We start from the raw sequence: 27,675 nt of genomic DNA, 5'->3' as shown, positions 1-27,675 counted from the left end.
TTATTTTAGAAGTCTTCAGTGAGGATTCCATGACCTCCTTAAGTATCCCGTTCCAATATTTGATATCGTTACCACAACATACATTTAAAACTTTTTCCTTGTGGTTTAAGGCTGTTACTTGTTGTCCCTGAGCAGGGAAAGCTCTTTGACAAATATGGAACATATATGTTTGTTCATTCTCTTTCAAATAATTAAAATGGCGAACATCCTGTTTAAGTATTCAGAACGTAGATTATACTCAGCTAATGGGTTAGTAAGGACTTCCCCAAAGATGTGATGATACCGTTAGAACAATTGGCATATACGATAAAAGTCCTCCCCCACAAAAATGACAATGTTACATAAGATGTAATCCTAAATCTAGTGCTGTGAAAAATGCCACTGGGACTGAATTCTACTGCAAATTTTTGTCCTATAAGATTGATAAAAAGAAAGACAATCTATACCATGCTTATTTACTTATTTGATAAAATCTTAATCTTCCTCTCGATTGTGTTTAATTTAGACTTATTTTCCCTATAAGTATTTCTTTTCCTTCTGTTTAATTCTTGATAGTGAGTTTAGAGCTAACAAACAAGGTATTTAAAAATCACTCTTGCATGCCTTTTCTTTCAATTTTCATTCTGAAAGTCTTTTTAGTATGTAATTTATTACATGATACCACTATTTTTAGTGTTTTGTACTCTGAACATAAAAGATGACTGTAAAGATATGCCAGTATGAGATTATTTCCTGAATATGATTACCTTTAAAGTTAATTTGAAACTCAAGAAATTACCATATTAATTAAAATATTAAAATATACCTTTATAAAACTTTAATGTGGCACATAGAAGAATGTTGCAGCGTCCCTCACGCCTGGCAGGCGTTGACCACAGGCTAGCTCAGTCTTTGCCCTGCGGCAGCGTGGATCGGTCAGGGTTACAGGCAGGGCGAGTAACCTCCTCCCGGTGGGCTCTTGGTTCCCCACACTGGCGGATGGACCTGATGGAGTTGCGACTGCAGCAATGGAAAAAAGGTCGACTCTCTTTAGGCAGGGTAGAAGGTAGTTTATTAAGGGGAGTCTGGCAAGGAGCCCCGCCCCAGACCCTTGCTGCCCGGAGAGAGCCCAGATCAAAGCCGAACAGCAACTTATAAACGGGAGAGGATCCAGGGGTGGTGTCAACGGGTCAGCCAACCAGGGAACACGGGGGTGTAACAGGGGGTGACAACTTCTGAACAATGAACAAATCACAAGAGGGGAGGAGGGGATTCCCCAGGCACCAGCCTATCATTCGACACCTCTCCTGGATCTTTCCAGAATCCAGGGAAGGGTCTTGAAGTGACAGACAGGGCGACCAAGAGGAGAGAGGGGGGATTGACAGGGACAGGTGCAGGGGAGGATGATTGACATAAAACGTCTGGTTATATAACTAACTCGTAGCGGGGAAACCATTACAGAAAATGGGGGGTGGGGTGGGCACAGTGGAATGAACCATTACAAAAATAACTTCTTATAAATCTTACAAAAATAACTTAATAACTTAATAAAACAACTCTTGCACCACAACAGAAGAAAATAATAGAAGTGATAAACCTAAGTGATAAAACAGGATTAAAGTGTAGGTCATAATGCCAAGGATTTTTTATTCTCTTAATTGTAGACCTAAAATGCTATCTGTTTTCTGCATCTATTTATTTTGAACTACAAATTATTTTGACCACATATTTAACACCTTGTTCTATTAATAAATTACATGGTAAGTTGCTCAGGACTTTTTTAGGTCATAATTTAAAGATCCGAAAAATCCAACTACTGTGAAGCAGTTAAGAGTATTTTCCAGCTGGATTTCATAATTTGATTTTTTTGGGCTACTTTAGACGGTGTGATATCTGATGAGGAAAGCTCTTATAATGTTCATCAGCACCTGAATTATTGTGTTTGTATCTGCAATGATATGGGCTTGTAAACAAGGCAAGATTTATAACAGAAATATTTTTTTAAATTTGTTTGGGAAAAAAATTGCACATATTGGTTTCATCTGTAATTCTAATAGTCCTGAGTACTAAACAGCCGTTACAGGCTGCTGCTTTGAGTTTTGCAATGTGTATACTACTTAAACCATCTGAGTGGTATTCTTTCTTTTTCTCTCTCTCTAATTTCACCCTGACTCGTGGCCCTGAAGAAATGTTGTGTGCCTCAGTGTGCCTGCTTTACCAATGTTACTTTTTCTTCAAATAAGAGGTGCCAACAAATCATGCTTTGTCAATGCCGAAGAATGACAAGAGATTAATTTATTTGGAATATATAGAGGTGTTTGCAAAATGCTTACAAGCCATAAAAATGCAAGTAGAATTAAGAAAGTTAAAAAAGAAAAAATCATTGCTACCTGCAAAAGAAGTAGTGTTTGTAATTTTTTCCAAAATGGAAGCTGCTTCAGAGGTGACAAACCCTATAGTTGTGCCTGGTTTTTCCCTTTGTCCTCTTTCATCGCAGTGATCCCCAACTAGCCTTGCCCCCTCCCATGTGCTGCTGATCCTGGAAGATGGGTGAGCAGAGCCATGGCTCCTGGCAAGCTGTGCCTGCCCACCTCATGTCTGGGCCATGCCCACTCCTTGTCCTGCCAGTCGTTCCTCACTGAGGTCTCTCTGTCTGCTGGCAAATCAAATGAACCTTGCAGGAAATATCTGCCTCTGAGTTCTGTCTTTTTAATTTAGAAGAAATCACCCCGTGTTTTTAAAGGGGAGATGAAAACTGGCAGTCACAGTGAGGTGATGTGCAGTTCTTCAATTCTTCATTCTAACAAGACCATACTTTATGCTCAATATGCTCTGTGGCCACGCATTGCACTGGCAGTAGGCAGACTTGACACTCTGATGTGCTTGATCACGCCCGTGCTGATTTATTGGCTTTTTCTGTGGTCCCCATTCAGTGCTCCCTGGCATCGCTCGCTGGCTCGTGCTTGTCCTGGGAGGCTGCCAGGCATGTGCCTGGCTTCCCTCTGCACGCGTCTTCCAGGGCTCCCTGCAATGGCTTGGCCGGAATCACCACTTCTTCCCGCTTTTCTCCCTGCACAGCCACCATCTGGCTCAGCACAGGCAAATCCCCATGTCCTTGTCCTTTTCATGCTGAGGGGTTGATATTTCAGGAGATACTGAGCTCTGAGTTGTTCTCACTGTTTTTAAATGACAGGCGTTGTTCTTCAGACCGCAGTGTACATGCACATTCTCCAGAGGTTCCTGAGTTTGTCAGAGTTGAAATAGGAAACTTAAAGAGTTTTGAATACATTTGGATATAATCAGGATCCAAAGTCTACAAATAATTTTCAGTTTCTTGTGCCAGTCTTATTTATTATGTCTTGTTTTCTTATCTGCAAAGTTAAAGGACTATCTCCACAAAATAGTCAATGCTGGAATGATCCTGCCTTTGCAGTCCTTTTTCGCAATAGTTACAGATTAATATTCTTGCTAATTGTCTTGTTAACTTTCTCAATTTTACAGCATTAACAGCTCTGTAGGTTTATTGTTGTGTAATATTAATAGCTTGCATAAGCATCAAGAGAGCATCAAACAGCACCAGTTGCTAGGAAGCCCTTTGTCTGTAGTCAAATTAGTCAAACTTGGGTTTATATTACAAAATTAGTTTTGAGAGCATTCACAGATTTAAGTGCCAGTGTTCATGGAATGGAGAAGGTTGTTTCTCAGCATCTTTTGAAATTTTCACTCACAGAAATGAAAACATTTGCCTATGAAAAATGTTATTGTGCTGGAAACTGTAAATGTTTTCTAAATAATCTCTAACATTTTTCTTTTTTATATCTCTAATAATTTTCTTTCTTTGATAATTTTTTTCACACATGCATACAATGAACATCAGACTTGGCAAAACAGTGTTCAGGGTATTATCTCCAAAATCTTCAAAGCAATGTTAGAGGGTTTTTGCTTAAATATGTGCACACACACTCTCAATGAGTGATCTGCAACCCGTTCTTTGTTTGTCTTGCCTTTTATTTGTCAGATTCAAGTATGAGATTCAGATGCTAACAGAAAAAAGCTGCTACATCACTGTGGCCATTTAGATCTGTAAAGTGTATGGAAGCAATAAATTATTTTAAATATTTCACCAATTAATAAAATTGTCTCAGTATTTTTTGTTTAACATATTTTCAGGTATCTGCACTTTAATCAAATAGAAACGTTGGAACCTGAATCCTTTACTCATCTTCCAAAACTTGAAAGGCTGTAAGTTTGTTTTTCTTGGGGTAAGATTCAGAAGACAGCTTGCTTCCTTGTTTGAATTAAATCAAGCTTTTGAAACTAAAAAAATAATATTTTTATCATTGCCATAAATTGTTTTTAATCCAATTTTTTTTAATTGTAACTACTGAATACTCTTTCCAAGAACATTTTGGTGAGGCTGACCTTACAAGCATGCAGAAGTGAGCATTGCCTGTGGTTTATTTTTCTTTTGCAAAACTATTTCCCAAAGATCTGTGATCAATGCTTGGCCTAAAATAAATGTCATGAATGAAGAAATAGACAATTTATTTAGGACCTTTTTTTGTTTTTTTAATTTCTAATTTGAATGCTTATGAACTCCCTTCCTTGAAGTTACTTATGGCTTCTTTTTCCCCCACATGGACATACCCAAGTACACCTTGGAAGCCACTTAAAAAATAGCAAACAATGAGTTGCTGAACAGGATAATTTTTTTTCTTAAATTTTCTTAGATTACTTTCTCTTGAAAACCTTCCAGAAGTATGTAAATGAAATGAATGCAGCACAAAATCTGAATTATTACATGCATATTTCTGTGTTCTTAACAGGTTTTTGCATAACAACAGAATAGCTCATTTGATTCCTGGAACATTTAGTCACTTAGAATCTATGAAGAGACTGTAAGTAAATTGAATTATTATTGAACTAATGAAATCTTAAAGAACCCCATTCTCTTGCAATATTTATCTTCCTTGCAAATGTCTTTTATGATGTCATTGTTTTAATTTTTTTTTTCCCTTCACTGTACTCTGGTTGTTTATGTGCATAGATTGAGAACATTGTTTTATATCTATTTTATTTAGTTACTGACTAAAGTTACAGAACCAAGCTGATCCTAGTAAATGGCTGAGGCTTGCTAAGAGAGCTGTGGCTGCTCCTTTTCTTATGCAGGCGTTTGGACTCGAACGCTCTTCACTGCGACTGTGAAATCCTGTGGCTGGCGGAGCTTCTGAAGACGTACGCGGAGTCAGGAAATGCTCAGGCAGCAGCTACCTGTGAGTATCCACGAAGGATCCAGGGAAGATCAGTGGCCACGATAACACCAGAAGAACTGAACTGTGGTGAGTTTGCCACTTCCTGATGGCTTCTTTAATGGGTTGCAGGTACCTAAAATGTATTTTTTGGGGGCGTTGGAATTTATAGTTCTGTTTATTAGTACTGACCACCTTTGGTTAATATTGGTTATTTCTAGAAATCTTTCTGTGTTCTTTTTCTGGTTTTGTGTGCTTCTGACAAAACTGATTGCTTTTACCCTTCAGCCTATCTTTAATGAAACAAATATAATCAAGTTTGAAATCTCCCCTTGAAGAACCAAAGGTGATTATCCTGAAGGAATTTATTTTTCCCTTTTATATTTCAGTTCTGATCATAACAGGATTGTCAACTAGGGTCTCTGGTGTTGCATTAATGTTATTTGGTGTTGTTTATTCCCTTCTATATGAGGGAAAGGAAAGAAAGAAGCATTACTGAATTGCTCCTGATGATACAGTTCTTGCCTCTAAAATTTTTGTTGATATAGGAATTGGGCACTGAATTTTTTTTTTACTCAGCTGTAATTAATAGGAGTGCCCCCCACAGGCACTGAAATCCTCTGCCATTGAGGATTAATGGACAAGCACCTTTGTAATCCTTCTGTTTGTCTGTATTCCTTCACCCTAGGGGTGCAAAATCTTGGCCCCATTGGCACGCTGGGACTTGGCCCAGCACCTCTTGTGTTTTGAAATCAAAATGCAGGTTTCTCATCAAGCTATGGGCATTTGCCTGCCCACCCACATAATGAAGCCGAGGTATAAAATAAGTAAATTGTCCTTTTGGTTATGTGTTGGATATAATTCTGATCATGATAACAATGATCATAAAGTTCTTGAAAAAGAGAATACAAAGGGAATTTGGTGCAAGAATAATGCATGTGGCATCCTACCGGCTCTTTGCACATCTAAGGAGCCTGAGTATGGAAAGTGCAGGAAGCAAGCTGTACAAATTATTCTGTGAGGCAGGTTAGGCACTGATACTCATCTAGAGGAAGTTATTTTAAATGGCATTTGCTGCTTTAGTTTTTCCTTCATAGGCAATTTGAGTCTCTGTTCAAATAAATAAAACAGCCGCTTTAGAACCTGATACAAATTTGCACAATCTATTTCCAGTCTGCTGAAAGGTCCTAAGGAACAATGAAAGAGGTCAGAAATCCCACAGTCACTTTGGCACAGGGAAAAGTGCATTTAATCCTGACGAAGCATATACATATGTAAAGTCATAACATTTGTGAAAAATATTTTTTACAAGATGTTTGGAAATATTTTTATTTACCAGTTTTTAGTAGTTTTAAAACAAGTAAGAGCTCTTTGTATGTTTTATTGTTGATATAGAGAGGCCAAGAATTACGTCAGAGCCTCAGGATGTGGATGTTACCTCAGGGAATACGGTGTACTTCACTTGCAGGGCTGAAGGCAATCCTAAACCAGAAATTATCTGGCTTCGAAACAAGTAAGTTAAAGAGGAAGAGAGAAACTTCATGTAAGTATATTCGTCTGTATGTGTACATTTCTAGGTGCGTGTCCATGTGCTGTATATGGTAATATAGTTACAGCAAAAAACATGCTATAATTAAAATAAGCATATGAAGTAATGATGGCCCATAGCTTTTATATTAGTAATTCTAAGCATTTAAGAGCTGGTAACTAGAAAGTATTATTACTCTAGTACTGTTTGTAAGATGTTCAGCTCTAGTATACCTGCAAAACTGCTCACACCTGTAATACTAAATCATTTATATATAAGTACCAGGCAATCCACTGTGGGCATGTTGCATGTACAGTCTGCAGATTACTTAGTATTTTCATATGTTTTGGGGCAGAGCAAAAGATTTTTTTTTAAGGACTTCAGCTGGATACGATTAAAGTTTCAGACAACTCTTTCTGGAGCCCTAGCTCCTGAGAGGTAGCTTCCCTCCAAGGTATAGCTCTGTCCCGGGAGAGGAGAGAGACATCCATTTCCAGCCTCCTCAAACTGGTGCATGGAGGGCAGGCAGGTCTTTTATATCATAAGATTGTAGTGTAATTCAGGTTGGAGGAGGTCTTCATGGTTGGAGGTCTCCAGTGCAGCCTTCTGTTCAAAGCAGGATTATACCAGGTTGCTTTATCTAGATGGGTCTTAAAAGCCTCTAAGGGTGGAGATAGCACAAGTTGTCTGGGCAACCTGCTGCATCTCTTTCCCTCACAACTTAGAAGATGAGGGAAGGTTCTATAAAGGGTGACTATCTTTCAAAAGCCCAGGGGCCAGTCTGTTGCAGAGTTGGCCAGAGCCTGGCTCCCTCCAGCTGCACTGGGCATAGCACAGCTGAACCAGCCTTGTGCCAGTACACCACCCCATTAAACTGGTGTGAACTTACAATGGACACATGAGCTGTGAATTTACCATCACCAAATCAGACTTTGGCTTAATAATGCTCTTATACAAATGGAGAACCTGACTTGGAACATAAATTCCCTTACAGTTTATATAAAGTATTTTAGTTTGTTAGCTGCTGATGAAATGGCACGGTTTAGAGTTCTGCTTCTATATCTTTCTGCTGACATCAGTGAGGACCTCTCACGTAGCAAAGAAAACAGCTTTTATGTCAAGAACAGAGCCTTGAACTTGAATGGTATAATTATTTCTTTAAAATTTTCTCTGGCTCATGTATTTATAATACACAAAGAAAATGTATTCAGAATACACATGAATTTTAAGAAGAAACTTGAGCTTGGGGTGAGGAATTGTTGACTCTGGCTGGTTTCCTGGCTGCATGAATGAGAGCAAAGCTCTTTGCAAGGTCATTGAATATGGCATGATTTCAGCCAAAAGCCATCAACCTGTTGAGCAGTATGTTGAATAGATCAGTAGGCTGGGGTTTGTACGTAAGAGATGTGATCTCATCCTTCCTCTGTGCTTTCTTCATCATATAGTGAGGAGTGGACTGAGAAACAGTTCCTTTAATAAAACCCCTTAAGACTTAGGTTGCATCACAGAAACTCATCCAAGACCTGACCTTAATTTATATTTTAAACCAGTACAAATTATAATCAGGTTCATTAGTGCTCCTTGAACAATCAAGGCAGAGGTTGGCACAAAGATGGTTTTATAGCAACTAAACTCTCTCCTAGTAGAAAGTATCTTGAGTATTGAACTTGCATTACATACTTCCAGTGGAACCAGTTTTAATTGTTTTGCCAACTGTAACAGCCTTTTAAAGAACAAATATGTGTATTTGTTCACTGTTTTTTCCCTGTAAGCTTTTCCTCATAAAATTTTAACTTTTCATTTTGAAGATGCATTACTTGCATAAGCAAATTAGTTTCATGATTTGTTTTTCCTCTTCTCTTTAGCAGAAAATTTAAAGTTCCATTATTTTTAACAAAGCAAAACTTTTTCCCTCCACAAGTTATTTTGGGTAATTTATCTCCTGGGTTTTATTATTTGGCAGTTTTCTGCACTTGTGATTTAAAGGTTTAACTCTAGCAGATCCTTTTCTTCTCAGTAATGAACTCAGTATGAAAGAAGATTCCCGTCTAAACTTGCTAGATGATGGCACGTTGATGATTCAGAATACTCAAGAAACAGACCAAGGCATTTACCAATGTATGGCAAAAAATGTTGCTGGAGAAGTGAAAACTCAGGAAGTTACTCTTAGATACTTTGAGTCACCAGGTAAAGAACATTGTCTGAATTTTGCATTCAGACAGAGAGTTGTTTTGATAATAAGACTACTAAGAAATAAAATGCTTTGACACCTGATGTGTAGATTTGTTGGGCTTGGGCATCTTTAAGAATTTGATCATGAAGCCATCATATCAAAAAGGCAGCTCAGCTGGTTAATTAATATGTAGTGTGCAATTTTGATAATAGTCTCATAGGCTGTAGAAGGGTTAGGAAAAGAGGGTTTACATTCCAACATTGCTCAATGCAGTAAGCAACGTTCTCTCTGGATACCAAAAACCACAAGCTGCTGAACAGGCCACTCATGGAAGCTTCGGCACACCCTGTGCAGCCATCCTTGCTCAAGAACCTTTTAGCTATGTCTAGCCAAGGCCTCATGTTTGCAAGGACTGAATTCCTGTCCAGGACTGTAATGTTTTTAAAACACAGACTTTGCTGTGAGAACATTTTGTTTTGACACACAGCATCAGGTAAACTTAAAATGTCACTGCAAATTACGTACTTGAGAAAAGTTACTTAAAATGTAGCTTAATCAGTTTTGGCACTTATAGCAATTTTTAGCCTGTTTGTGTTTTGGGTTTCAGTGTCCATGTCTCTGAAAAGACCTTTATAAAGATCAGCATAAAAGAGCAGAATATTTGAAAATTGTTTTAATGGGAGTTGAGAAAAAAAAACATCTGAGCAATTATGAGCTTTTGTTTTTTATCTATTGGTATCTGTAGTTAGATTAGACTTAAAGCAAGGCAGAGTTTCTTCCAAGATTAGAGGTATGTTGGAATACAGCTATTAACCCCCTCCACCCCAGTGTCTCCAGTTATATACTATATTTGTCTATATTAGAGTTGCATGAGCTAAAAGCTGCTTTTTGGCGTTGGTGTTTTCTCACAGCCCGGCCAAGTTTTGTGATTCACCCACAAAATACTGAAGTGCTGGTTGGAGAGAGTGTTACCTTGGAGTGCAGTGCAACTGGGCACCCTCAGCCACGAATTACCTGGACCAAAGGCGACAGAACCCCTCTACCAAATGACCCTCGCATCACAATAACTCCATCAGGAGGACTTTATATACAAAATGTAAAGCAGGAGGACAGTGGCGAGTACACCTGTTTTGCAACTAACAGCATAGATAACATCCATGCAACGGCATACATCATAGTCCAAGGTAAATAATGTTATACTAAGAGAGACATATTACTTGAAATTGTGTGGATTTGTCTTTTCTTCTGAGTTGACAGAGCCAAACTGAAAACATAGGAGTTTTTACTTCTACTTGCACTATTGTAGTCCAGAGAGAAGTTGCTATACATTTCAGACAGAGTAAGATTCAATACTCTTTTTCTGAAAATTACATTTCATTGATTATTACCAGAAGCTTAATGTTTTCAAATGTCAACTTCTTATGTTTTGTGGAGGAACAAACAAGCAGGGTCAAAATTTTGAATGATTAAATATTTTCTGTATCAGGCAGCAATGTTAGAGATTAGAATTTGTGCCTGGAGAACTAGAAATGGAGTTTTGAGTACAGATCTGTGCCACTTTTTGTAGATATTTCAGTGAATGTGCTGAGTTTGATAGAAACTATCATTCTGCCAACTGGAGCATTAGCACAGCTTTTCTACAAGGCAAAACTCAAGTACTCTAACTTGTGATTGCAATAATTTTGATATTGTCTGTCAGTAGTGTGATTATAAAGTACTTGAGATCAGCTATCAAAAGTCTTCTATATATATAAACATAATATTTTTTTGCAAAGACTTTTGTGTGGGAACTTTTATTTCCAAAATACTTTAGGTAACCTTTAAATTTGTTTGCTTCTGTTCTGTTAAAGTCTTTAGTTGGCAAACAGTTAAGATTGCAAATGCTTTCTTAATGAGTTCTAAAGCTATATAAAACAACTTGTCTGTGTGGTTAGTTCATTTATTATTTGCCACTGGATAATTGTGTTTTGAGAGCTGAACAAATACTTCTCACACTGGTAGTGCACAATGTTACTGCAGAATCTGGCCCACGCTCATTGCTTTCACGGAAGAAAACAAACAGCTCAAGAAGGTTTTGATTACATTACATTTTCTTCAGAATTTAACTGGGAAGTTTTGAGACAAAGAGAAGATAGTATTTTTAATCAAGGGAAGACTACATCAATCTGATTCTACAAATCTACTTACCTCTTATTTAGGATCTGTGACAGTAGATCCCACATGCCTTCAATGACATCAGGGCCAGGTTTTGAGAGAGATGTTCCTTTTGCATGAGTGGTTTCCCTAACTCTCTTCTCTCTGGGGGGGTCACAATAGAAAAGAATTCCATTAGCATCTGTCTTACCACCAATATGAGCTATTTCAACTTATGCAGGAAGTAGTATGTAATTTAGTCATGCATTTTTTTTTTTTTTTTTTAATGGCTTTATTTTCTCTTCTGTAGCTCTACCTCAGTTTACTGTCACTCCACAAGACAAAACAGTGATTGAGGGACAAACCGTTGACTTCCCTTGTGAAGCTCAAGGTTATCCCCAGCCTGTTATTGCCTGGACTAAAGGAGGTAAGCATGCTCCATTCTTTTAAACTACAAGGATAATTTAGCAGTCATATTGGAATCACTTCTTCATTGAAAGGAACTGCATGTATTTGTTTAGATGCTTCAATCTCTGAAGGAAACATCTCTTTTTCCTTTAGCTGGGAAAGGCAAGGTGTCCCACAGGAGTTAGCTGCCCAAGCATTTTTCATTATTAAGTAAAAAAGAGTCATTACATAGTAGATTCCTAATAATAAATGTTTAAGAAATATGAGGCAAATTACATGTAGCACTATGTATCACTGCTGTTGTACTGTGGAAGAAATGTAGATGTCTGTCATTAACTGGAGGTCTGAAATTAGGTGGGATGTGCTGTCTTCAGAAACCAGAGCAGTCCAGTCTCAGTGGTACCAGCATCAGTGTATCAGCATCAGCATCAGTGTGCCAGCATCTCTGTCACTTAATGCACATTGACAGAAACAATGGGGTGCACTCTGCTGACTAGTTTATCAAGTTATGGCTCTAAAGGCATTAAACCAAATGCAGCAGGAAGAAATACTGTAGTGGATGTTTTATCGGTAGGCAAATTTCTGGTTCATTCAAGTAAAAAACCTCTAGAAGGCTAAATAACTCTTAAAAAATTCTAAATTATGATACATATAAAGCAGATTCTTAACAAACTGTTCATCATTTTGATTCTGATAATGTCCCTGTTTCTCCCTCTACTTAGACTGCTCCAACCAAATGAAATATCCAGAAAGGGAGGATATGGGTACAGACACTGATGTGCATTCATTTTTCTTATATTCCATTTTTTTCAGGGCCATGTGTGTTTTTCTGTGGATTATCTAGGCCTAGGCAAATGAGATAAATTGTCTCTTACACACATGGCAATAATATACGGCATGAACAGTAGCACATGTTGGTGTTTTTATGCCTTCTCATTTGGAAGCTTCATCCTGCTCCTTAAATGAAAATACCTATTTCTACCACAAACAGAGAAGAGATCAGAATTATGATTGCATGCACACGTATAACTTGTTTGCTTTTCATGTTTATCTTCTTAGAAGTAAAGGTTTTAGACTTTTTTTTTTTTAAGAAACTTTAATATTTTCCAGTGTTTTATCAAATTTAAAACTTCTGGGTTTTACTTTTTCTGACACAAAGGGACTTTGTTGCAACAAAGAGCAAATGATGATGTTGTGTGTTTCAGGAGGCCAGTTGTCTGTTGACAGAAGACACTTAGTTCTATCCTCTGGAACGCTGAGGATTTCCAGGGTTGCTCTGCATGACCAGGGACAGTATGAATGCCAAGCTGTCAACATTATTGGATCTCAGCGGATCGTTGTATACCTGACTGTTCAGCCTAGAGGTACAGCCCATGTACAGCTGCTGGGAAGAAAAAAAAGAAAAAAAAAAGAGAAAATTTTCATCTTACACTAAAATACACAGTACCATGTGTGATTGTTTCTGAGTATATCTCCTTTTAGGTCCTAAGTGGTTTCCAATAAATAACATGTCTGGATACTTAGCAGTATTTGTGCAGGGTATAATTACTTTAGAACAGTCTGTCTTCTGGGAAAGAGGTCTATCTGATTTACTTTTTCTTTTTTTGGTAAGAAGTGGAGGTTTGCTTTGAGGATGACAGTATCCCTATGCTTTGGAAAATATTTTCTTTTGTTAAAAGTTTAGTTTCCAATAAGGCTCTATGATATTAGTTAAATGGTATTATTAACATAATGTTTCATGCCCAGAAACAGAACACTTTATTTTACAGAAGCAACTTCACAAAGAAAAGTCATTCATTCCTTATGCTGAAAATAAACTGACACAAAAGAAAGTCCTAAAACACAAACAACCCCAAACTCCAATTTTATGCCTTTTTTTTTTTTCCTATTAAATTCTAAGTAAGTTGCTTCTAGGATAAATTATAATCATGTTAATATTCATAATGTATTTAATTACTTTGATGTTTAACTGAATTCAAGGAGATAAAATATGTAATTCAAAGCATTTCTTTTTACTGACCTAATTTAAAACTGTATATTAGTAAAAGGGGCTTAAATGAGCTTAGAAGTTTGTCAGAAAAAAATCCTATCAATTTTTCTTAGTTTAAAGTAGTATTAGGAGATGGATTTGTCCAAGTTAGGATGATTTTTTTTTTAACCTATATAAAATTTTGATTAAAATTATATAAAACACGTATCAGTTTAGATAAGTTTTATAGCTTTCCAGCTGTGTTAAATTCCACTGGACTTGAGTAAAGTTTAATAAAACAATTTTTGTGCAACTCAGGTTGCAAAATTCAGTCACCAAAAGATAGTAAATACAAGACTGAAGGCTGAATATGTAGCCTGAAATTGGAGCTCTCCACAGATTACTTGAAAAGAAAAACAATGTTGTTTTCAGTTGTTCAGAAAGAGAGTATTTTTTCTTCTGGGCTTTTAATAAGAGAACAATTCATCTGACGAATGTCTAGTCATTGGTCACTGTGGTTAAATCAGTGTTAATGAATACCAGTTAACAAATACAGGTTAATGGTCCAGGCATGTTTGCTGGCATGACTCAACTCACATCCACAGAGCCAGACTTTCTCACCTCCCAGTGCTGGACACCTGCCTCTGGATGCCTTATTTGAACTGGCTTCTGGTCCTTTACAGCCATTTGTGTACAGTTTAACAGTAGGGCCAGATTTGGCTGGTAGTATAAATGACTGCAGTGGAGCCAAATACTTCGCTGTAAAGCACAGCCCTCCACCCTCTCCCTCCCCCCCACCAAATATCAGTATCATGACATCAGCAACATAGCTGTATATGTTACAACAGAAATAGAATTCTTAATGTCTTCATAATCTTGTATGTGCTTCTCATTATGATATCTGAGTGCCAGGCATCAATTTGGATTTGAAGAAAATCAGAGTTTAAAAGCACATTAATTTTACTCACAGTGGATTTAGGTAACAGTGTGCTCTGTCCTTAGAATTGAGGGTGATTTTTTTTATGTTTTAAGGGCTTAGGCTCATAGATATCATGGAGGTAGGAGCTCTTTCAAGACTCAGTGCCTCAGTCGGTCGGGATGAGAGACTCATTTGAATGAGTTGTGGAAGGTTTTGCTTTTGTCATCTAAAAAATTGTAGTTGTTGCTACTTAAAAGAATTAAAGCAACAACAAAAAAAGATGACAGAAGATAATGCAATATTCATTCTGATGACTTTGTACAGATTTAGCTATAAACAGATATATTTTTCAGAGCACTAAATTCATGGAACTTAAATAGTTTTGATGACTACTAGCCTATTATGCTAGAAGTTAGGAGACTTTAAAATCATCCTGAAGCAGACATTATGAATAAGGTCATAGAATCATTAAGGCTGGAAAAGACCTTTCATCAAGTCCAACTGTCAATGTAGTGCTATCACCATGTTCATCATTAAAGCATGTCCTTAAGTGGCATATCCACACATTTTTGGAACACTTCCAGGGATGGTGACTCTACAACTTCCCTGGACATTCTGTTCCAGTGCTTGACAACCCTTTCTATGCAAAAACTTTTCCCTGTATGTAATCTAAACTTCCTCTGGTGCAAACTCAGGGCATTTCATCTTGTCCTTCACTTGTTACCACCCCTTCTCTGGACATGTTCCAGAACCACCATGGCTTTTATGTATTGAGAGGCCCAGAACTGGACACTGGACTTGAGGTGTGGTGTCACCAGTACTGAGTACAGAGGACAATCACTGCCCTGGTCCTGCTGGCCACACTGTTGTGGATACAGGCCACTTGGGCACAAGCTGGCTCATGTTCAGCTGCTGTCAACCAACACCCGCAGGTGCTTTGCCACAGGGCAGCTTTCCAGCCACTCTGCCCCCAGCCTGCAGCACAGCAGGGAGTTGTTGTGATCCAAGGGCAGCGCCTGGCACGTGGCCTTGTTGTACATCATACAGTTCGCCTCAGCCCATCTATTCAGCCTATCCAGCTCCCTCTGTAGAGTCTTTCTACTCTCCAGCAGATCAACACTCCCTCCCAGTTTGGTGTTGTCTATGACCTTGCTTAGGGTGAACTTGTTCCTCTCATCCTGGTTATCGGTGAAAATATTAAACAGGGCTGGGCCCAATACTGAGCCCTGGGGAACGTCATTTGTGACTGGCCACCAACTGGATGTAACCCCATTCACTACTATTTCTGGACCTGACCATCCAGCCAGTTTTTATTCAGCTAAGAGAAGCTAGTTTCTTCAAAGAGAAAGAAATTTAATCCCTAAAACAAAGTTATGAGCAACTAAAAGTGTGCAGATAGAAACATGTAATAGATTAAGAAATGTTCAGTGACTGATAAAAACAGAGTGCTGACCTATTTTCTGATAATTTTTTGCACAAGTTGTATTTCATACTTTTTCAGCTTATCATTTGGTTTTTTTAGTGACTCCTGTATTTGCCAGTGTTCCCAGTGACATGACAGTGGAGGTGGGCACAAATGTGCAGATCCCATGCAGTGCTCAAGGAGAGCCAGAGCCAGTCATTACATGGAATAAGGTACTACATATTCAATTATTACAGAAAGGCAGCAGCCTTTCCATCTCTTTACAATTAATTATTGAAAGTGCACATTGTCAAATTATTGCTTCCTGTGGTGTCTGAAAACATTATCTGAAGTCCAATCAGTAAGTAATACAGAGCATGGATATAGATACTAAATCTGAGTTCTGTACAGATAAATATATGTATGTAGTTATGCAAATTATTATGCAGACCAGCTAAAATGCTTTAAAAGGTCTGTATTTAGTGACAGTTCTGTGTAAGTATCCTACTAATATTCACACTTTCAATGATGTTATAGATATAAACCACTAAGAAATGCTGTATTGGAGCCATTTGCTACTGCTAGGTTGAGACCAGCCAGGACAGGTTTTGGTAACTTTCTGGTAACCTCTCTTTCTGGCTTTGATTTCCATTGATGTAATAATTGCTATGTCAAACTATAGAGTATTAGCAGAGTTACCAGTGAATTAATGAGTTGCTAATATTGATATTCAATTTTTCTGATTATATTCTTCAATTAGTGAGTATTAAAATTTTACCTAAATGAATCTTAAATAGTGTCTAAATGTATAGCACATGGAGAACTGATACACGTAATGCTCTTGAGACCTATTTCAGTTGATTAATTTTGAGAAAAAGAAATTATGTATTTTCTCAAATGGTGCTATCTTATTTTTTGGGTCATAGATTTTACGTGGTGAAAACCTATTAAAATACTTTGATTTGTAATAATGAGTAATTTTAGAAGTAAATAAATACACTGTACAATTTAGAAGTACATGTGATTTTTCTGTGTAAGTTTATCTAAATCTATATGACTGTGAACTTGGCATACAAAATAGAAATATAAAATAAAACATAAAAGCAGAAGAGAAAAAGGTGACAAAAAATCATGTATGAAAACAAGTGTGGTTTTGAATAAGTAAACTTTGGGCTTTCCTGCAGGATGGAGTACAGGTAACTGAGAGTGGAAAATTTCATGTTAGTCCAGAGGGATTTCTCACCATTCGCGATGTTGGCACAGCCGATGAAGGTCGCTATGAATGTGTTGCCCGCAACACCATAGGATACTCCTCTGTTAGTATGGTGCTTAGTGTAAATGGTAAGATACGTGACTGAGTATGACTTAGATTATTAGTTTCGACCTAATTGTCTAACATGCAAGATGAAAAATTTGTCAAAATACTAAATAAGTTATTTCATCCATATTTCTATTTTTCTCCCAAGAGTCTTTTTTTTTTTTTTTTTCCCCCCCATATTTTAGTAAGATGTTAATGTCATAATAAAAATATCTGGAGGTGTTAGGCTTCCAAACCAACTATGCTTTGGGCTCCAATTAATCTTTCAGCTTTCTTCTTGAGATATTATTTAGAGCTTTTAGAATTTGCTAGTCAAATACCAGCCTAATTTTTAGAAATAACTTGACAAAAGTCTTCTGTCATCTTCAAAGGGACACTTAGAGCATTTCAGTGATTAGGCTGCAGCTGTTGCAAAACAGTTCAGGAAAGTCATACAGACCTTAAGAGGCTAAAGGAGAACACAGAAAGGAAAGCGGAATATTTGATCTTGTTCTAATTATTTGAAAGGAACAATGGCAAATAATAGTTATCAATTATTGCTATGTAATAAATGGCAATAAAGCAGCAGAAGAGGTTAAGGAAATAACTTTGCTACATTTGACCATAGTGGTTTTTTTTATCTTACTGACTAAAACTGCTGATTTTTCAGTTTAATTTTGATGGAAAATAAAACCCTATGATTTCTATCTTGGTAGGGAATATAAGACAATATTTTTGTACCTTTAAAAAATTAGTATAGAACAGTAATTCCTTTGATATTTTGAGGATTGATGTGAAGATATCTTCAATATATTGGATATTGTTTCCCAGTGTTATTTGTGATGTTCTGTATTTTGTTTACTAAATTGATAAAGATGCATCAGTGATTTTTCTAATGTATTGTTTACGATGGCATCAATCACATGGTATCAGTAAAATTATGATATTACCTATCTTAGGTTGCTTTTAGTACTATGGTTTCTTCTATGAAAAATATTTCTTTAATCTGTTAAGATTATTCAGGAAAGAAAAATTGTAGGGCTAGGAATCATTCAGTAATAAGTTTCCATCTACGTGTATGAAGTCAGCAAAGGAAAGAAAGTCTATGAAAATTGGTTAATCTGGCTACTCTGGAGATGCATAGCAAAATCCATTTTTGTTTAGGAAAGATTAACTAGTTTTCAAGTCACTAAGAGTGCTGAAAAATGAAACCATGAGTTGAAATAAAACACCAGGGTAAATGAGTTTCATTCACTTAGAACAGGTCTAAATTGATCATTCTCATCTGCTGAAAGCATCAAACTACAAAACTACTTATTTGCTGATTTGCAGTAAATAATTGTGATGTGGGCAATTTCTTCTAAGCTATAGCATAAATAAACCTAAAATTAGTGAAACTGTGCTTAATTATTCTGCATTCCATCTGAAACAGTAAATGAAACTTCTCCTTTAACTAGTAGGATATGAGATGCTGTTTCACTATGGCTGCTTTAAAAACTGATGCTGTCAGAGGAACAAGGAGAAAAAGTGGACAGTTTATAAGTATTAATTAATTGCTGTGTAGATAGTATTTATAATGGCATAGCCAGAAATGCCTAAAAACTTGCGTGTCATCATTTCTTTTAAACAGGGCAATGTTTTATGAATTTTTCTAAACCAAAGCACTTTCCTAAGACTGAGACTGAATAAAGGCAAGTGTATGGAAACTGGGAAAAGGTTTTGCTGGCTGTGTTGGATAATATTTTAAAGATGCTTTTCTTTAGCCACTTTCTTCAGTCCTTTTCCATTATTTTGTAAAAAGAATAAAATAATAATAAAGTAATAATAATAAAACATTTCCCCTCCCCACCCAAATTAAAAAAAAAAAAAAACAGTATTGTGGGAGACTCTTACAAGGAGCTTTAACTTCTAACGTTTATCCAACTGAGAAAAAGAATTGCTAGTGATAAATAATCTAAACAAAAATCAAGTACAGAATAGCTAACATATGACTAAGGTTTATAATTCAGCCCATGTATACCATTAATCAGAAAGATAGCTCTGCAAGTAAACACCAAGTTTACATCTGATGTAGACAACACTGAGGAAGGTAACCAGACACTGGATTTCTACAGACTGCAATTTTGCACTGTTCAGGTCATTTAAGGCACACAAACTCTCTGAAACAAGTAAAATTTAAAATTTAAACACGTAAATGACAGTTCTTCCTGAAATAAGTAGCTTATCTGATAGTGTTTCTGTATGGTTGCTATTGAAAATGAAGCTGTCAAGCAAGGAAAATTGGTAATTAGGACGAATCAGAGACTATTGCCCTCAGACAGTGTGGAAAGGGTCAGCTGATTTTGGATGCTGGGAATATACTGCCAAAAGCCTGAGGCTGGCCTCAGGGCAGAGAAAGGGGCTTCATCTGCAGCAATAGAGTTCCAGGGACTGTTTTATTTGATAGTGTAGATAGTGAAGTTTGTTTAAGTGGGTCTAGACTATGAAACTCATGTCTGCACACAATTTAAACTGACACTTAGGAAGGAATATTTAAAAGTGGCCTAGGAAATAAATAAATAAATAAATAGAAGTAACAAAAACCTTATAAACAACCATTTTTATCAGATGATTTTGTACATCTGCTGATTTTATTCCACTATATTTGCTTTGGACTTTTTCCCTACTTTACGCTCCTTCCTGTGTGACTTCTCCAATGTAAACATGCTCTGGAAATTGTTAGCTGTTGCCCTTGGATCTGATGGTTCTTAGTTTAGACTGAAAGAAAGGTTATTAGTCCTACATAGTTTGTACAAACATTCAGCTGCAACTAAGCATTGTATAAAAAGGCCTATGCATTACTGGGTTTCCAGTGTTGTGTACAGTTGTTAAATAGCATTTAAGCATGTGAGTTTTAACCTAGTATTAAAAAGATAAGTTTAAAGTGAGAAACAAAGTAGTCATCTAAATTAAAAAAAAGCAAACTTACTGTCCTTTAAAATTAATCTGTGTTGCTTATGATACTAAGATCAGGAGAAGAACAATGTTAATTTATATTCATTCAATTATGTCAATTATGTTCATTATGTACCACTTGCAGCACATTCCTGTGAGCCCTTTAGGTTCTGACATTGAATTCAATACTAATTCAGAACTAGCTGAAATCAAAGGGGAAATCTGCATGGATTTCAATGGGTATGGGTCAGGCTCTTGATACAAGCACCTGAAACATGATAATACACCTGAAAAAAACACATCATCATCATCATCATCATCATCATCATCATCATCATCATCATCATCATCATCATCATCATTATCATCATCATCATCATCATCATTCATTTTTTATTTGATCATCTGCATTTGAAATTTTAGGTCTAATTAAAGGACAGCTAAACACTATATGCATTTACCTTAACTTTATCTTGGTTTTGAGTTATAAGCTAGATGACTTTTAAGCTTAGGTTAACTTCTCTTTTAAATTAATTTTGTTCTACTTTAATATGCTTTGATAGAATTCCAAAATAGTTAAGAATTTTATATTTGGTTGAACTAACATTTAAAGAACAAGGGTTCACGTTATAGAACTGAAATGATGTCGTGTCTAGACTCTGTTCTACGGAAGTATCTTTTTTTGTGTGGCCATTTTTGCAATAACGTGAATTGCTTTTTCTCTAGTTCCTAATGTCAGCCGCAATGGAGATCCGTTTGTACAAACGTCAATTGTGGAAGCAATTGCAACTGTTGACAGAGCAATAAATTCAACACGTACACATCTGTTTGACAGGTAGCTTTTTTTTTTTTCTTTTTCTTTTTCTTTTTTTTTTCTTTTTTGTGTATTGAGAAGTCAGAATTAATTTTCTATATACTATAAATAATGGGAGATTTATTAAACAAGAAGCCATTTTATTACTTAAAAGACATTGTTAATGTCTGGTTGGTTCTGAGAATACCAACAGTTTAACATGTAAGGATTCCTTTTTATACACTTCTGCTGAGATCTCTGTTCACTGCAGCAGTTCTTCTGCTGAGATAATGTGTATTAAAATGCTACTAAGTATTTAATTGCTAATAAATATGTAAATTTTTATTGTTTTATTGATTTTTTTTTCTTCTTGGTTTGCTTTCCATTTTGAGATGAGTAACCAAGGTATGTACTAATCACGTTGCTGAACATTTACATGATTTATGTAGTATTGTTGTTTTGCAACTCCTGTGTGCACTTACTGGTTTTTTTTTCCAAATTATCTATCAGTCGTCCTCGTTCACCAAATGATTTGCTAGCCTTATTTCGATACCCAAGGGACCCATACACTGTTGAGCAAGCAAGAGCTGGGGAAATATTTGAAAGGACCTTACAGCTTATTCAAGATCATGTACAAGATGGTCTAATGGTTGACCTGAATGGAACAAGTCAGTATTCTTTCCTTATTTTTCTGTTTTGATGTGTATTTGCCTTTTGAAGTCATTACACTTCGGGAGACATTAATTTTCTGAGGTCTGATCCCAGCTGCAGAACCATTACATTAAAATCAGTGAAGTATTTGACTTTGCAAAACTTTACCAAATTCCATCCTTGGTTTGCACATTGTTCACTATATAACTCTGAGCTTTACAAGTGAAGTGGGTTTTCTGCATTGACATATGGGAAAAAAAGTTCAGATTCTGATTCTTCTGCTGGTCAAACTTAGTATAATAGAAGTGTATACTGTATCCCATTTGTTAATTCTTTGTATGTTAATTTATTTGGACCATTGTCTCATAGCAGAACAGACTTTTTTTTGTTATGTGTTAAAAATAAGCAGTGTTTTGTTCCCGTTTCTTTAGAAAAAACATTTAATATCAGCGTGCCTTGGCAAGGAGAAACAGTGACACAACAAGAAGGATTTCTATACCTTACAAACCAAGATTTCTGCACGTACCAAAATAGTATTCAAAGAATCATTTTCTATTTTATCAATGTGTGTCAAACTCAGCTAATTGCTTTGTTTAACACTGACCTGATGTGATGACAAAGACAGTTCTTGTTGCTTTTTATAACTAGCAAAAATAAGTGTGAGGTTTAATTTCTGCCTTTTAGGTATTGTATTGCAATCAAACTCATGAAGTCCAGCTGGAGTACATACAGCTAATGTGTGTAGATATATGTGTGGATAGGCTTGAAACACAGGATTCAAGAATTTGGAAATAATTATAGAGTTTTAGGAGAGCTTTTGAGACTTGAAACATAGCCAAAAACTACACTGACAATCCAGAGGAAATACCTTTAATCATTATATTCTTTTTGATGTTTATAATTGAGTATTTATTGTAACTTCTGAAAACTTTAACACAGACCATGAACTAGCAAGTATTTATAAGACCAAAGACAGCAAGTTTTTTGTTGCACTGTCACATTTGCTAGTGAAAGAATTTACTTGTTACTCATTATTAGAGCTAGATAATTTGTGATGAATTTTTTAACACAAAAACTTGCTTGAAATTCTTTGAAGACTGATGTTTTATAAGAGCCACCCTGTTTGGTTTGGTTCTTGGATTACATGCATATGCATGAATATTGAATATATATGCTATAAATATATAGTATTAGCAATATATAAAATGTGAAGTATGAGAAGTGGTTGACTAGGATTCATAACAGTGAAACACGTAAGGTTTACAAAAAACTGACATTAAAGCCTATGGACACTAGTTAATAAACAAAATCAGGCAACTTTCTGTGATACTGGAAATTCTGTTTGCAACCAGATCTTGCTTTTCAGACCTACAGAATTCAAAGAAACCTGGCTTTTATGGAAACTTGAGCAGTAAAATAAATCTGTTTTTATTTAAATTGCCCAATCCTCTGAATTTTAGTAGTAATTTTTGTCCTTATTTCATTTTATTTTGAAATGCAGAGCCAAATAAAAGCTTTTTTTTTTTTTTTTTTTTTTTTTTTTTTAATTGCAAAACCTTTGAATATCCCAAGGAAAGACTATGGAGCCAAATTGTCCTCCTCAAACTGTATAACAAGGGAAATGGGCACTAATGGAGGTTCAGATTAGATGTTAGGAAACAGTTTCTCACCAGAAGACCAGTGTAGCTCTGGAACAACTAATCCAGAAAGGTGGAGGAGTCTTAGACTTTGCAGGTTTTCAAGCCCGCTAGACCAGACATGCTGCTATCTAGTGCTGGAAACAGCTCTACTTCAATCAGTAGCTTGGTCTGGATGTCCCTTATAATCAATACTTCTATGACTCTAGGAAACATCTTCCTTGTTTTGAAAAAAAGAAGTTATATGTGAATTGAGCTAACCATCTTCTAAGCACTGGAAGTGCCCAGCCATTTAGAGAGCAGAGGCAAAGTTAGTCCCTACAAATGTGAGAGGTAATTAAGGATTAGCAACTGGCATCAGAAAGCCAAAATCTAATCCATCATGAGATATTACGTACCACTTGAACTTCTAAAGAGAGAACCTGAGCCTTTTATTTTAAATTAGTACTGAAGTTCATTCCACCCAAAAGATTCACAGTTGAGTTTTGCTCACAACTTGATTTCAGAAGCGGGGGTGGCAATAAACCACAAATATTTATTTGAATGAATAATGATCATAAGCAAAGAACTCCATCATGAATGACTATCATTTAAACAGAAGTGTTATTATAAGGAAGAGAAGTTTTCTGGACAAAGTTCTAGAATTAAACTGCCCTGGTAGCCAGGACATTTTAAAATGCTATCAATTATATCCTCAAATTTTGCTGCATTACCTAGACACACAGGTTTTGCTCTGTAGTTTGTTTTTCTTTTTCCTAGTACGGAATATTCCATAAAACAATTTCTGCATGTCTACATGAGCATGTTAGCTTAGCCTAATGCAAACACTCATTATCTGATATCTTCGCTTTGACTCGTAAACCATGTGGAATACTCATAGCCTGAGGCTGAGAAAACAACTTCTCTGGCTAAGCACAGGTCCTGTCCCAGCTGGGCAACTGTGAGCAACCCAGTCCCTTTCAATCTGGGCTTCAGGTAGTTTGTTTGCAATTGCCCTGCATTGAGGAGGTTGGCAGAGAGCCAGTTGTGCCTAGCATATGTTTACGTGTTGAATTTAGATGAAGTCCACTGTCTTTGCAGGCACACTGGGACTGAGCTCAGGAACTAAAAGTAACATTTCCCAACTGTATGCAATTAACTGATACCGACCTCTTGCAAAACTGCATTCAGTTTATATTTTTGACTGGTTGCCAATGTGCTAGGAACCCTCAAGCCTGTGGGAACACAGTACCACTCTTCACTCACTCATTTCCTCTTTTCCTTTTGCCTTTATACTGCTTGTTTGGTTTTATTCCTGACTACAAGCTTTCCAGATCAAGATCCATAGTGGTGTATGACAGTTTCTAGTTAGCTAAACGTACATCTATGCTGCCAAATACTCCACCTCCTGGACTTTTTCCTGGATCCTGGAACTTCATTCATCTATAGTATATCCATTAATCACTCATGGTGTGCCTTTTGCTTTGGATCAGCAACTCCTTTTTGAAGATGTTCCCACTTACTATGCTTTGGTGTGATTTGTGATATAGTCTTGGACAATGTGAATTCTTTTCAACTTAAATGAAAAATCAGGTCTGCGCCAACATTCAGCCCAGGAGTACAAAGTAAAGATTTTCTAAAGGAAACCTACTCCTGGATACAGTAGGCATTTATTACTCAGCAAAAATTTCACTTTACTGTGACATTTCTGTTGGTCTACAGACACTGATAATGTAGATTTAGCCAGAATTTTTCCCCCTGAAATTAAATCCAAGTGTTATTAAGTAAAAATCACTTTTACAATGATTCCTAATAGGCAGCAAGGACAAGGCGCAGGCTGAATCTTCTGCTATTTGCAGTCTCCCAGCCTTATGGTCCAGTCCTTCCACATGCCATCATACCACAACAGAGATCATGCATCACATAACCTTAGTTTGAGGTTCTAAAAACATAATTCTAATGAATTACAGTATATATTTTGTATGTATTATTTTTCTGTGAACTGAGAAAAAAATACAGGAAAATGATAAGTATGTTTTAGTCCCAGAGGTGAATGGTGTGGATAGCAGAGGAAATCTGTGCCAAATGCTACACAAACACTACTTTTCTATAGAAATTCATCCATGGTAATGTGAATATGAGTTACTCCACAGTGTTTGTCCTAGAGTACAATCTGCATTTGGCTCTATTGCTGGTGGTTATTTTATTTTTTCATTGATTTTTTTTTTCCTTGAAATTTGTAACTTTCCCTGTAATAAAGCAAAACAAAATAGTAATGTCAGTGAATGAGCAAGTCCCAAAAGCTAAAGCCTTGAAGCCCATTTAAGTGATAATGACATTTTTTAAAATGTTTTTTACTAACATGAGGAAAATTTTCTATTTGTCTCAATAGGGGATTTTTATTTCTGAAAATATCTCTGCTTTCTCAAGTGACCAAATGAGCTCCTTTTATGATAATTTTGTAAAAGTTGCAGTTGAATTGGCATTTTAGGAAGTCTCCTCCTGACCTAGTGGTGGTCAAGCTGTTCAAATTACCTAATGCTCAAATATACATGTATGATTATTGCTGTCCTTATCTAAGAATGGGGATATTTAATCTGATGAGAAATGTAAAATAAAATATAACATAAAATAGCATTTCAAATACATTTACTATCTGCAGGGGACCATGAGTCTGTGAATTCTCTGATTGTTTTCCTTCTCTCTTTCCTCTTTCAGGTTATCACTATAATGACCTTGTATCCCCACAGTACTTGAATCTGATAGCCAATCTCTCAGGCTGCACAGCCCATCGACGAGTGAACAATTGCTCAGATATGTGCTTTCACCAGAAGTACAGGACACACGATGGAACATGCAACAACCTTCAGCATCCCATGTGGGGCGCTTCTCTGACAGCTTTTGAACGTCTGTTAAAGTCAGTCTATGAGAATGGATTTAATTTGCCTCGGGGAATTGAACCCAGAAGACTCTCTAATGGCTATGCACTCCCAATGCCTCGCTTGGTTTCAACTACTCTGATCGGGACGGAAACCGTAACTCCTGACGACCAGTACACTCACATGCTCATGCAGTGGGGTCAGTTTCTTGACCACGACCTTGACCTCACCGTGGCTGCGCTAAGTGAGGCCAGGTTTTCAGATGGTCAGCATTGCAGTTCCGTTTGCACAAATGATCCTCCATGCTTTTCAATCATGATACCGCCAAATGATCCCAGAGTCAGAAATGGTGCACGATGCATGTTTTTCGTACGCTCCAGCCCAGTTTGTGGAAGCGGGATGACATCTCTCCTGATGAATTCTGTGTATCCACGAGAACAGATCAACCAGCTGACTTCTTACATTGATGCGTCCAATGTGTACGGCAGTTCAGACCATGAAGCACTAGAAATCAGAGACTTGGCAAGTCAAAGGGGTCTTCTGAGGCAGGGCATTGTACAGAGATCTGGCAAGCCCCTTCTTCCATTTGCCACTGGCCCACCAACAGAATGTATGAGAGATGAAAATGAGAGCCCAATACCCTGCTTCTTAGCTGGTGATCAGCGCTCTAATGAACAGCTGGGTCTTACCAGCATCCACACGTTGTGGTTTAGAGAACACAACAGAATTGCCACAGAGCTACTGAAACTCAATCCACACTGGGACGGTGACACAATATATCATGAAACACGCAAAATTGTTGGTGCAGAAATGCAACACATAACATTTAGCCACTGGCTCCCTAAGATCTTTGGAGAGGTAGGCATGAAGATGCTTGGCGAATATAAGGGTTATGATCCCAGTGTTAATTCTGGCATAACTAATGAGTTTGCAACTGCCGCTTTTAGGTTTGGTCACACACTCATTAATCCTTTTCTGTATCGACTGGATGAAAACTTTGAACCTATTCCACAAGGCCATCTACCTCTTCATAAGGCATTCTTCTCTCCATTTCGGATTGTAAATGAAGGAGGCATTGATCCACTTCTAAGGGGATTTTTTGGTGTTGCTGGTAAGATGCGTGTCCCGTCACAATTACTCAATACAGAATTAACAGAAAGACTCTTCTCCATGGCACGTACTGTGGCTTTAGATCTGGCAGCTATGAATATTCAGAGAGGCAGAGATCATGGAATTCCTCCCTACCATGATTTTAGAGTTTACTGTAACCTTTCTTCAGCTCAGACTTTTGAAGATCTGAAAAATGAAATTAAGAATCCTGAAATCAGGGAGAAACTTAGCAGGTGAGCCTGAGGTGAAGAAAAAGTCAATTATCTAAATGTGCATGCAAAACCCGTAGCTAAATGTCTTATCTAGAAAAAGATACATGCTAAGAAAGACTTAAAAGGATATTTTAAGAAACTTCCATCGCTACCAGAAAATAGATGTTAACAATTTCCACTTGCAGATAATTTCTCTATTTCTACATTTCTATGAACAGTAATATATACTGTATGTGTTCATGAAATTATTAATTTGAAATGCTTAGTTTTGTAAATGCTTAGTTTTGTTAAATATGAGTGCTATTTCAGTGTAAGGTCATATTAAATGCCAGCCTCATGCAAGTATTTAGATGTTCAATTCCATTAATTCTGTACAGTGAAACAAATGTCAATATTGTCCACTGTACTGTCATGTGGACATCC

The 27,675-nt window shown here is 36.8% G+C and overlaps 1 protein-coding gene across 1 annotated transcript in view; it reads left to right on the top strand.

The window, feature by feature from the left end:
- The window catches only part of PXDN (peroxidasin), an 85,240-nt gene that overhangs the window by 40,259 nt on the left and 17,306 nt on the right, over positions 1 to 27,675 (top strand). Inside the window, exons 5-17 of the mRNA XM_040058808.2 lie at positions 4,150 to 4,221; positions 4,806 to 4,877; positions 5,149 to 5,318; positions 6,624 to 6,741; positions 8,774 to 8,943; positions 9,841 to 10,113; positions 11,373 to 11,489; positions 12,676 to 12,834; positions 15,881 to 15,993; positions 16,945 to 17,101; positions 20,718 to 20,826; positions 21,295 to 21,452; positions 25,770 to 27,273. Coding sequence (XP_039914742.1) covers positions 4,150 to 4,221; positions 4,806 to 4,877; positions 5,149 to 5,318; positions 6,624 to 6,741; positions 8,774 to 8,943; positions 9,841 to 10,113; positions 11,373 to 11,489; positions 12,676 to 12,834; positions 15,881 to 15,993; positions 16,945 to 17,101; positions 20,718 to 20,826; positions 21,295 to 21,452; positions 25,770 to 27,273 — 3,192 coding nt within the window. The remainder of the gene's footprint in view (positions 1 to 4,149; positions 4,222 to 4,805; positions 4,878 to 5,148; positions 5,319 to 6,623; positions 6,742 to 8,773; positions 8,944 to 9,840; positions 10,114 to 11,372; positions 11,490 to 12,675; positions 12,835 to 15,880; positions 15,994 to 16,944; positions 17,102 to 20,717; positions 20,827 to 21,294; positions 21,453 to 25,769; positions 27,274 to 27,675) is intronic.

Source organism: Hirundo rustica, chromosome 3 (assembly GCF_015227805.2).
Source record: "Hirundo rustica isolate bHirRus1 chromosome 3, bHirRus1.pri.v3, whole genome shotgun sequence".
Lineage (NCBI taxonomy): Eukaryota > Metazoa > Chordata > Aves > Passeriformes > Hirundinidae > Hirundo > Hirundo rustica.
Note: the sequence above shows the minus strand (reverse complement) of the source record. Positions and strands in the feature narration are given on the sequence as shown.